This window comes from Theropithecus gelada, chromosome 9 (genome assembly GCF_003255815.1).
Source record: "Theropithecus gelada isolate Dixy chromosome 9, Tgel_1.0, whole genome shotgun sequence".
Classification (NCBI taxonomy): domain Eukaryota; kingdom Metazoa; phylum Chordata; class Mammalia; order Primates; family Cercopithecidae; genus Theropithecus; species Theropithecus gelada.
In genome coordinates this window covers 22,770,896-22,783,782 of record NC_037677.1, presented here as the reverse complement: position 1 = coordinate 22,783,782, position 12,887 = coordinate 22,770,896, and the positions used below count along the sequence as shown (strand labels likewise).

General features: G+C 40.8%; 1 protein-coding gene across 2 annotated transcripts in view; it reads right to left on the bottom strand.

The window, feature by feature from the left end:
• YME1L1 (YME1 like 1 ATPase) overlaps positions 1-12,887 on the bottom strand; it is a 44,877-nt gene that overhangs the window by 30,393 nt on the left and 1,597 nt on the right. Inside the window, exons 2-4 of one of the 2 annotated variants that reach the window (XM_025396990.1) lie at positions 8,398-8,532; positions 2,543-2,705; positions 809-910 (exon numbers count right to left, since the gene is read on the bottom strand). In XM_025396990.1, coding sequence (XP_025252775.1) covers positions 809-910; positions 2,543-2,705; positions 8,398-8,532 — 400 coding nt within the window. The remainder of the gene's footprint in view (positions 1-808; positions 911-2,542; positions 2,706-8,397; positions 8,533-12,887) is intronic. The other variant, XM_025396991.1, reaches the window with a different exon arrangement.

The window sequence follows — 12,887 nt, the reverse complement described above, 5'->3', positions numbered from 1 at the left end:
GGAGTCTCCACAGACAGACGTCCCTCGATACACAAACACACACACAGAAGTCTTATTAGAAAGGTGTCTTTTGCTAATTTACCTAAAGGTTAAAGGCCATATCTGTTCTGTGATTGGCCCATTTCTGGCAATCCTCAACTGTTTATTCCATTCCATCCCAGAGTCCAATTTTACTGGCTCTGGAAGTGGGGTTTTTCCTGAGTTCTCTTGGAAGCAGAAGTACTTACCTCTTTCACGAGACCCTTAGTCCCATGAAGGTAGAAAACATGTCTTTTTCATTTACAATGATCGCTATCACCTGACATCTATCACTAGTGCCTTGTATTCAAAAATTACACGAATAAATACAAATTTGATTTTACTGTCAATTTGATGTCACCTATATTACAACTTACTGAAAGTCCTCAAATTTCTGGTCCATTAACAAAACCCTTCTGTCATTGCTTTTTTCATATATATATATATATATAAAATTAATTTCAATAGGCTTTTGAAAGTGAGGATGAGTAAGCGAATGTGCTTAGTCATTTATCTTGAAACAAGTTAGATAAATTCCCTGGAGTTTGATTTATTGTGGCGCTATCACACTCAAAATTTAGCTCCTATATATTATACTCCTATATATATAATTATATCCCAGATTAAAAATTATACAGAAGAACCCAAACTAATCAATTCCAAATACTCTTTAGGCCGTGTGAATTGCAAATGAATGTTTATAATCATTAATACCATTAAGAAAGACAAATCAGACTACAGTAAATAAGTATATTATTTTTCCAAAATAGCTATGGTTGTTGCTTCATACCTGGCCAGTACTGAAGATCTGAACAAATGCTTTGAAGAGCTCTTGAATGCTGTTTTCGATACAAGCAAGAGGAACGTAATGTACTAAATATATCTAAGTTACCTGGAAGGAAATTGCAAAAAGTAAATTTTCTAATTTCCAAAACAAAAAACAAAAATCCTATGAAACATAAATAATTCTATCAAATATTAGGGAAATCACAATATGAGTTTCAACTTTTATGAAAATATCTAAAGCATTGCTAATTTAACTACTTTACATCTCAAAATCCTTTAGTTTACTATCACTTGTTGGTTACATTATCTTTTTTTTTTTTTTTTTTTTTTTGAGACAAAATCTCGCTCTGTCCACCAGGCTGGAGTGCAGTGGCATGATCTCGGCTCACTGTAAGCTCCGCCTCCCAGGCTCACACTATTCTCCTGCCTTGGCCTCCCGAGCAGCTGGGACCACAGGTGTCCGCCATCACGCCCGGCTAATTTTTTGTATTTTTAGTAGAGATGGTGTTTCACCCTGTTAATCAGGATGGTCTTGATCTCCTGACCTTGTGATCCGCCTGCCTCAGCCTCCCAAAGTTCTGGGATTACAGACGTGAGCCACAGCGCCTGGCCTACATTGTCTTTTTTTTTTTTTTTTTTGAGACGGAGTCTCACTCTGTCACCCAGGCTGGAGTGCAGTGGCCGGATCTCAGCTCACTGCAAGCTCCGCCTCCCGGGTTTACGCCATTCTCCTGCCTCAGCCTCCCGAGTAGCTGGGACTACAGGCGCCCGCCACGTCGCCCGGCTAGTTTTTTGTATTTCTTAGTAGAGACAGGGTTTCACCCCAGGATGGTCTCGATCTGCTGACCTCGTGATCCGCCCGTCTCGGCCTCCCAAAGTGCTGGGATTACAGGCTTGAGCCACCACGCCCGGCCTACATTGTCTTTTTTATCTGGCATACAAATGTAGCTGCTAATGAAACTAAATTCAAATTAACAGTGATAAAACATGGCCGGCCACGCTGGCTCACGCCTGTAATTCCAGCACTTTGGGAGGCAGAAGTGGGTGGATCACCTGAGGTTGGGAGTTTGAGATCAGCCTTGCCAACATGAAGAAACCCCGTCTCTACTAAAAATAAAAAATTAGCCAGGCATGGTGGCGCATGCCTGTATTCTCAGCTACTTGGGAGGCTGAGGCAGGAGAATCGCTTGAAACCAGGAGGTGAAGGTTGTGGTGAGCTGAGAGTGAGCCATTGCACTCCCACCTGGGCAACAAGAGTGAAACTCCGTCTCAAAAACAAAACAAAACAAAACAAAACAAAACAAAACCAGTGATAAAAGATGTACTGTGTTTAAGGCTGGGCGCAGTGGCTCACGCCTGTAATTCCAGCACTTTGGGAGGCTGAGGTACGCGGATCACAAGGTCAGGAGATCGAGACCATCCTGGCTAACACGGTGAAACCCATCTCTACTAAAAATACACAAATCAGCTGGCTGTGGCGGTGGGCACCTGTAGTCCCAGCTACTCGGGAGGCTGAGGCAAGAGAATGGCATGAACCCAGGAGGTGGAGCTTGCAGTGAGCAGAGATTGCGCCTCTGCACTGCAGCCTGGGTGACAGAGGGAGACTCTGTCCCAAAAAAAAAAAAACCTTCAGGAAGAAGGAACCCAGCCCACAGTAAATGCTACCGTAAAAGCTAATAAATGGTATTTATTAATAGTGCTAAAATATTTAATTAGAACAAAAAATACATTAACATACCATATTTATTTTCAAAGAAGGACTGTGCAGAGACATGGGATGTATGCCAATGGGAAGAAATGTTTTTGCCTTTACAAAATCCAGGAAGTAGATTTTCTACCAGCTGATCAATCTGTCCAATTTTTAATTCAGATAATCCAAGGTCTCTTAAGTTAAGTGAAGGCTGTAAAAGATTGGGTCAACCAGGTATGCATTAATATTACCAAGATATTTAACCTAAGAAGTACATATTATCAGTTAAAACAATTAGATTTTAAAAGTCTAATACATGTACTTCTTTTTTAAATATTTAAAAATAAATTGATGCAAATATTTTTACAGTTCGTTTCACTGAGATCAGTCATATGAGGTTTGACATAGGTTAAAAAATTATATTCCCAATGGTATCCTTAAATAAAGAGATAACATTTCAGCATGAATGAGAAAAACATTTGTTTTTAAATCAAACCCAAACCACTACTGTCCTAAGCATTATGGTTCACAGAATCAAGTGAAATGTATAATATTTTTTCCTTCTCTGCATACAAGGGTACTCTGATCAAGAGCTAGTCTATCAACCATTGATCAAGCATTTATAATGACAAGAGTGTAAGAGTAACTACCTGCAGGGTTACAAAGTGTGTTATATAAGGTCAGGGGGATTTTCCCCAACAGTGTAAAACTGATTGGAGGATAATAGTAACGTTTTTGAATTGGAGAAATTCTATTCAAATGATAATCCTCACCAGTCCATGGAGTTTTAAGCCCCTAAGCGGCCATAAACAAAAGCCCACTTGACAAGGAAATGGTATGCTTGGTTACCACAGGACATCTCACTCCTCTGGCCTCACTGCTGAGATCCTTCCTTGAACTCAGAGGTTCTAAAGTTACCCATTATCTTCTAATAAGGAAGAAAATTAAAGTCAAAACTGTGAAAATCAGGCAAAAAAGTCTAAAAATCACAAATATGTGTGTATATATATCCACTTTTAAACAACAGGACAGGGATTAGTTATTTTCTTGTCCACATGAGCTGAAAAGGAGGCACTTAAAGACAAGTAACAATTGTATGTTACTCAAACCCAAAACGGCTAAGGTGGGAGGAGCGTTTGAGGCCAGCCTAGGCGACATGGTAACACATCATCTCGACGAAAAATTAAAAAATTAGCTAGGTGTGGTGGTATTCACCTGCAGTACCAGCTATTCAGGAGAAATGTTTGAGCCCAGGAGCTGGAGGTTACAGTGAGCTATGATAGCATCACTGCACTTCAGCCTGGGATACAGAGGGGAGACCCTATCTCTAAAACTAAAAATTTTCTTAAAAGAGGCATGGACATGGATTATATAGCTCTAGATTGATGTCTGGGAGTATAGTACTTTTTTTTTACTAGATACAACTCATATTCCTAGAATTCATTTTCTCAATACTAATGTAACTATAAAATACAACTTATTTCATAATAGTAAGCATCAAAGGCAAAGATCATGTCTTACTCATCTACACAGCCTAGCATACAGCATGACGGCCATAGTAAAAGACAGTTAAAGGCATGATGAAATAAAATACTTAAGAGTATTTTAAGTATTTTAAGCTATTAAAAATGATGGATGAAGAAGACTTAGGGAGAGGGGCAAACAAAAAGCTATCCAAGGGTCTGGAACATCTCAAAAAATTCAAGGAAAGAAAAAAGTAAAGAGATATGCTATGGCCAAACTGTGAAGAGCCATATTTGAATTTAATTCTCTAAGTAATATGATTAGTTCTGTCTTACGGAAGAAAAGAGAGAACTAAGGAAGATAGACTGGCCTGGCATGATGGCTCAAGCCTGTAATCCCAACACTTTGAGAGGCTGAGGTGGGAGGACTGTTTCAGGCCAGGAGTTCGAGATCAGCCTGGTCAAGAAAGCAAGACCCTGTCTTTACAAAAAATTTTAAAATGATAAAACAAACAAACAAACAAGCTAGAGTGGATGAGAGAGAAGGCTGATGGAACAAGTGAAAGATGGCAAGAACCTGAACTAAGCCGTGACTAAGAAGGACGGACACAGTAAATCATAGACAATAGGCATTTGGAGAAACCCACAGTACATAGGGATTGAGAGGGAGAAGGGTTCTGGACGGACGTGCCAGTTATCAGTTGGTTGTGTCCAAGCGCTCTTTCATCCTTTTTGCTGGCTCCATGAACATGGATCTGTACCCTTTGAATATTTTTCCTTTGCCAATTGAAACAATGTTAAGCTTCGTCAGGAAGTCACTGAATGCACACTGTAGGAAGAGAGGTTTTGATTCCTGGTTCTGGTATGCTTATTTAGCAGATTCCTGTCTGTAACACCCATGGTTTCTATAGCATCTGGCTCCTGTCAATTGTGCAGTTTCACCAAACCCTGGCTCCTGAAGTGCACAATGGCCAGCAATACCTAGCAGCTTCCCCTGGCACCACTCATATAGCAGCTTCTCTAGTAGGACACATCCCCAGGAACAGCTTTCCCCAGTATCCAGCAAGTTCTCCTGGCATGACATCACAGCAACTTCTCTACCATTCAGTAAACCAAGGCCATGCCTTCGCCAACATCGGGATCTCAGCCCTGGGGGTGGAGAACTCTTCCTGACTCTATCTCAGCCCTAGAAGTATGAGCTGCTCCCTAAATCTGCTGGTCCTTTTTTATTTTTTATATTTTTTAAGTGTTTTCTTTACTTCTTAAATCCCTACCTATTCCACTTCCCTGTAAAAACAGGGGTTTTTTTAAAGATTAAACAAAAAAACGAGATTACAATATTTATTTATTTTTGAGACAGAGTCTTGCTGTCACCCAGGCTGGAGTGCAGTGGTGCAATCTCGGCTCACAGCAACCTCTGCCTCCTGGGCTCAAGCGATTCTCCTGTGTCAGCCTCCCGAGTAGCTGGGACTACAGGCACACGCCACCACACCCGGCTAATTTTTGTATTTTTAGTAGAGATGGAATTTTCCCATATTGGTCAGGCTAGTCTCGAACTCCTCACCTCAGGTGATCCACCCTCCTCAGCCTTCCAAAGTGCTGGGACTACAGGCATGAGCCACTGTGCCCAGCAGACATTACATTTTTATACTAAACTTTTACTGTTCAAATGACTATGTGGTTTCTCTTTTCTAGTTGGACTCAGACTGAAAAAGTAGGACTAAAGCCACTGTAAGACCAATAACTCAGTTTTGGGCATATTAAATTTGAGGTCCCTAGAACCTATCCAAGGAAAATGTCTAACAGACCACTAGATAAATTACTCAAAACTTGAAAGTGACTTTACCATTGAAGATATATTTGGGAGTAACATATAGAGAGATGTTAACTGAAAATACGCAAGTGGCAGCCGGGCACAGTGGCTTACGCCTATAATCCCAGCACTCTGGGAGGCAGAGGCAGGCGGATCACCTGATGTCAGAAGTTTAAGACCAGCCTGGCCAACATGGTGAAACCCCGTCTCTACTAAAAATACAAAAAATTAGCCACACGTGGTGGCTCACGCCTGTAATCTCAGCTACTCAGGAGACTGAGGCAGAAGAATTGCTTGAACCGGGGAGGCGGAGGTTGCAGTGAGCCAAGATCGCACCATTGCACTCCAGCATGGCCAACGAGAGCGAAACTCCATCTTAAAACTAAAGAAAAAAAAAAAAAAGAAAGAAAATATGTAAGTGGGAATGTAACCTGGGAGAAAGTAAAGACTGAAAATTAGGACAGGCATGGTGGCTCACGCCTGTAATCCCAGCACTTTGAAAGGCTGAGGCTGGCAGATCATTTGAGGTCAGGAGTCTGAGACCAGCCTGGCCAACACGGTGAACTCCATCTCTACTAAAAATACAAAAAATTAGCCAGGTGTGGTGGGGTATGCCTGTAATTCCAGCTACTCGGAAGGCTGAGGCATGAGAATCGTTTGATCCCAGGAGGTGGAGGTTGCAATGAGCCAAGATCACACCACTGCATTCCAGCCTGGGCAACAGAGGGAGACTCTGTCTCAAAAAACAAACAAATAAACAAAAAAAAACCCATCAAAGTAGTATCACTCAATTTAAGGGAGTATTTGCAAAGTAAGAATGGTCAAATGCAAATGACAAGTTGAGAGATGCAGGGGTTTTTTTTGGTAAAAGGCCTATATTTAACACTAAGGAAATCAGCACTAACTTCAGCGAAAGAAGTCTGAAAAATGGTAAAAGTAGTAGCCAAATTTCAATAGAATGTAGTGTGAATACACATGCAGAAAACATACAGCATAAATTCATAAGACTACTAAATAAGCAAAGCAGAATCTAAATCAACATGTGCAATAGTATCTAATTATTATAAAATATGGAAAGTGCAAGAGAAAAAGACATACGAAAATACAAAATGTTAACAGCCTTATATCTGGAAAAGAGTCCATGGATGAATTCCGTTTCTTCTACCTACACTAATATTTTCTAAAACTTGTAAAATGAACATAATTTTGTTGCATGTACCAATGTTGATACTATCTTCAGTAGTAAGGCTCTCTTGGACTATAATTTTGGAGAAGAGTGTCCGTAGTAGAGTAGAAAGACAATAATGGACTGTGTATAGGAAAAGGCAGTAAGAACTAGGCAAATAGTACAAAAGGAAGTACAAGATGACAAACTTTTCATTAAATTAAAATTTTATCCCAAGGCTGACTCAACAACCCTCTCAAAAGCAAGCTCTTTTCAACTCCTCCACTACTGTCCTTTGCCATTAGCTCCTGATATCAGATTAAGAACATAACCTATTTATGTGTTGAAGAGGCTTTGGGAACTTAATGCCAGATTATAACATTTTTTCCATGAAAAATGTATCCTGAGCTTGTAAGCAACTATCTTACTAATAAGCCTTGTAAATACATCAGTTCTTAGGTTCATAATTCTCAATATCCTAAGAAACACTGATTTTATAATTATACAAATACTGAAAGTACAGTGTCCTAGCTTATATATTTCACTTTCCAGTACCTATATTTTAATTGTTCAGTTACACTGAAGGCTCCTATAAGGCAGTAGATGGTAACTTCATACTATTTTATCTTCCTTGAAACTTGGGAGGTAATTATGGTCAGCTACCTATGGGTTCACCGCTACTGCTGAGGGAACACAACAGAGTAGCCGACTGGTATTGCACAATGTAGGAGGGGCTAATACGAAGTACAATGCCAAATGAAAATTAAGAAAAAAAAAGTCTAAATATATTTGCAATATGTATAATAAAAGCCAGAAATATCTTCAGTTGCAAAGAAGATTAAGCTGAAGGCAGAAATCACCTGCCACAAGTGCCTAGAGAAAGATACTTCATCCAACATGATTAATAGTACAGTTGATCCTTGAACAACAGATTAGAGCTGTGCACATCCACAGATACATGGACTTTCTCAGTTTTGGGCATATTAAATTTGAGGTCCCTGGAGCCTATCCAAGGAAAATGTCTAACAGACCACTAGATAAATTACTCAAATTACTCTGCCACCAGAGACAGCAAGACCAACCCCTCCTCTTCCTCCTCAGCCCACTCAACTTGAAGATAATGAAGATCTTTATGATGGTCTACTTCTACTTAATGAATAGTAAGTATATTTTCTCTTCCTTATGATTTTCTTAATAACATTTTATTTTCTCTATCTTACTTTATTGTAAGAGTACAGTACATAATACATAAAATATACAAAATACACGTTAATGGACTCTTTATTTTATTGGCAAGACTTCCCGGTCAATAGTAGGGTATTAGTAGTTAAGTTTCTCAGGAGTCAAAAATTATACTCAAATTTTTGACTATGGGGGAGGGTCAATATCCTTAATCCCTCATTTGTTCAAGGTCAACTATATATCAAAAAGGCTTTCTCACACAACCAGGATAAAGACTTACCTCACTGCTGGGAGCCTCATGCTCAGGAACTACATCTCGATGCTGTTTTTGAGAAACTGACACTCCACTGAGAGAAACAGAAGTGTTTTTTGGTGTATGGAAGGCATTGATGAGATGACTCAGAGGAACTGTAACCTAGAAAAAGATAAAAGTTAAAAATTAAGTAGTTTTTTTTTTTTTTTTTAAATAAACAGAACAATCTCCTTTTTCTTGTCAGGATTTGTTAAGTATTTAAATATACATCATACGTCAACCCAGTATACTAAAAACTATAAGTACTCGGATTTACTGCTGGTGAGAAGAAAATTGGTATATTCTTTCAGGATATTATTCTGAATATGTAAATCAAAAGTATCAAAAACACATACATTTCTTGTTTGTAGCAATCCACCTTCTAGGAATTTATTCTAAGGAATCTGACAAGTACTTGCACGTGCATAGAGAATAACTCTCATCAAAAACATTTCAAAAATAGTAGAAAGCTGGAAACATCCACCATTAGAGGAGCGGCAAAATAAATGACACCACTGGTCAGGTGCAGTTGCTCATGCCTGTAATCCCAGCACTTTGGGAGGCCGAGGCAGGCGGATCACTTGAGGTCAGGAGTTCAAGACCAGCCTGACCAACACAGTGAAACCCCATCTCTACCAAAAAATACAACAATTACACGGGTGTGATGGTGTGCACCTGTAGTCTCAGCTACTTGGGAGGCTGAGGTAGGAGAATTGCTTGATCCCAGGAAGCAGAGGTTGCAGTGAGCTGTGATCACACCACTGCACTCTAGCCAGGGCAACAGGGTGAGACCTGTCTCAAAAAAAAAGAAACTACCACATAATGAAATACATCCCACATTAAAAAAAATAGTAAGTAGGCCAAGAACAGAGGCTCACACCTGTAATCCCAGTACTTTGGGAGACCAATGCAGGCAGATACCTGAGGTCAGGAGTTCAAGACCAGCCTGGCCAATGTGGTGAAATCTCGTCTCCACTAAAAATACAAAAAATTGGCCAGGAATGGTGATGGGCACCTGTAATCCCAGATACTTGGGAGGCAGAGGCAGGAGAATCACTCGAACTTGGGAGGCGGAGGTTGCAGTGAGCCAAGATCGTGCCACTGCACTCCAGCCTAGGTGACAAGAGCGAAACTCCACCTCAAAAAATAAAAACAAAAAAAATAAAATAAAATAAAAACAAAAAAACACTTGAGCCCAGGAGGTTTGAGGCTGCAGTGAGCTATCACGCCACTGCACTCCAGCCTGAGTGACACGGCAAGACCCTGTCTCAAGGAAAAAAAAAAAATTTACTTAATAAATATTTGTTGAATAAACGAACAAACTAAATGGCTTCTTATTATATACCAGGTTTAGTATTACATGCTTTACTTACATCATCCCATTTAATCCTCAAATAGCTATAATAATGAGTAACAATTATACTTCTTGTTACAGTTCTGTCAGAGATGTTTGAACCACAGCGACTCCATCTGGAGCAGGGGCAAAATGACAGTAAATGAGGCTGAGACCTACTGGGCTGCATTCCCAGGAGGTTAGGCATTCTAAGTCACAGGATGAGATAGGATGTGGGCACAAGATACAGGTCATAAAGACTTTGCTGATAAAACAAGCTGTAGTAAGGAAGCCAGCCAAATCCCACCAAAACCAAGATGAATAGAGTGGCCTCTGCTAATCCTCAATGCTCATTATGTGCTAATTATAATGCATTAGCACGCTAAAAGACACTCCCACCAGATCATGACAGTTTATAAATGCCATGGCAACGTCAAGAAGTTACTCTGTGTGGTCCAAAAAGGGGAGGAATCTTGAAGGTCCCCCTTTCCCTGAAAACTTATGAATAATCACACATTGTTTAGCATAAAACCAAGAAATAACTAACCGTAGGTATCCTCAGCGGAGAAGCCCAAGCAGCTCCTCTGCCTATGGAGTACCCCATTTTTTACTTTACCTTCTTATATCTTAATAAACTTGCTTTCACTTTATAGACTCTCTCGTTTTTGTTTGTTTGTTTGTTTGTTTTTGAGATGGAGTCTCGCTTTGTCGCCCAGGCTGGGAGCACAGTGATGCGATCTCGGCTCACTGCAACCTCCACCTCCTGGGTTTAGCGATTCTTCTGCCTCAGTCTCCCAAGGAGTTGGGACTACAGGCACAGGCCACCATGCCCAGCTAATTTTTTGTATTTTTAGTAGAGACGGAATTTCACAATGTTAGCCAGGATTTCTATCTCCTGACCTTGTGATCCGCTTGCCTCTGCCTCCCGAAGTGCTGGGATGTTTGAGCTCACATGTGTGAGCACCACGCGCCCGGCGACTCTCTCAAATTCTTGTGCGGGATCCAAGAACCCTCTGTTGGGGTCTGGAACAGGGCCCACTTCCAGTAAAAATTTCACTGTTCATCTCCAAAACTCAAGTTTGAGTTGAGAAGAATGGCAAACTTTGTTGCCACTGTAATCCTGTTAAGAGGTGGGACCTTTTAGAGGCATTTAGTTCAGGAGGGCTCTGCCCTCATCAATGACTAATGCCATTACTGTGGGGTACAGACCATTTAACAGATGAAGACAACAGAGATTTAGACTCTGACTCAAAATTCCAGACTTCTCATCCCATGGGTATTGATACACAAATTCGTGACATACTAGGGAATAAAGCAGACTGTAAAACTACCTTAAGTATGCATATCTGTGGCCGGGCGCGGTGGCTCACGCCTGTAATCCCAGCACTTCGGGAGGCTGAGGTGCATGGATCACGAGGTCAGGAGATCGAGACCATCCTGGCTAACACAGTGAAAACCCCGTCTCTACTAAAAAGCAGTAGCGGGCGCCTGTAGTCCCAGGTACTTCGGAGGCTGAGGCAGGAGAAAGGCGTGAATCTGGGAGGCGCAGCTTGCAGTAAGCTGAGATCGCGGCACTGCACTCCAGCCTGGGCGACAGAGTGAGACTCCATCTCAAAAAATAAAAACAAAAAATAAAGTATGCATACTCGCGTTTGTCTATAGAAAAAACTGTGTGAAAGAATTTATTCTAAGACACGTATCCCTCAGTAATGAGATTATGGGTGATTTAATTATATTTTCAGCATTTTTAGCAAAATAAGTGTATTTGTTTTAAGGCTAGTCAAGTGAAGCAATGTATCATTTTTAGAGTCAGAAAGAAACAGTAAGTTCCTTACAGCCTGGGGGCAGTAAAAAGAAAAAAAATAAACAGTAACTTCTTTTGAAACTGTAAAAATAATCAAATCATTTCAAGATACATATTTTCTACCTATTTCTTTGAAAAGATTTATTTGAATTAGTTTTAACTCTACTCTTTCAAAAAAGGATTTAGGATTCAGCTCTTCTCAATGAAACAGTTCGTTTTCTGGGGCTTCCTTTCTACCATTTAATTTCAAGTGTATTCAGCCAATTAAGCAACCAGGAATTGCAAATGTGTTACCATCTTTCAAAGCAAGAAATGCCTGAGTGTCCTCACTATATTTGAGCCCTGTTAAGACTGCCTAGGGTACATAAAAATCCCTTTATCATCTCTACCAACACCACATACTACTAACTGTCCATCCAGTTGATGGTAAATTCTCCTAAAATCAGGCCTCTTGATGTTAACTAAGACAAAGAGTTGTTCCAAAAACTTTAATACCATATTCAATAGGCCATGTCAGACTTCTTTTTCAAACAATTACTAGGACTTCTCCAGACACTGTCATCTTGGTAAATAGCACCTTCAATGCATTCATCTGATCAAACCCAGAAACACCTCTCCCCATCATCTCTTTTATCTGATCTCTCATGCAATTCCACTTTCTTCAAAATATATCTCATTCCCTTCTTTCCATAACCACTGCAACCGCATTAATGGGGGGGCAGGGGCGGTATTTTTAACTGGTAACACCTTCCACTCTTGCCCTCTCCTATTCTCCATACAGCAAAAGCCAGTCATCTTTTAAAAACGAAAATCTAATTATGTTTTAAAAGTTTCAGTGTGGCTGGGCGCGGTGGCTCAAGCCTGTAATTCCAGCACTTTGGGAGGCCGAGACGGGTGGATCACGAGGTCAGGAGATCGAGACCATCCTGGCGAACATGGTGAAACCCCGTTTCTACTAAAAAATACAAAAAACTAGCCGGGCGAGGTGGCGGCGCCTGTAGTCCCAGCTACTCGGGAGGCTGAGGCAGGAGAATGGCGTGAACCCGGGAGGCAGAGCTTGCAGCAAGCCGAGATCCGGCCACTGCACTCCAGCCCGGGAGACAGAGCGAGACTCAGTCTCAAAAAAAATAAATAAATAAAAAATAAAAGTTTCAGTGTGGCCGGGCGCGGTGGCTCACGCCTGTAATCCCAGCACTTTGGGAGGCCGAGGCGGGCGGATCACGAGGTCAGGAGATCGAGATCATCTTGGCTAACACAGTGAAACCCCGTCTCTACTAAAAATACAAAAAAAAATTAGCCGGGCGTGGTGGAGGGCGCCTGTAGTCCCAGCTACTCGGGAGG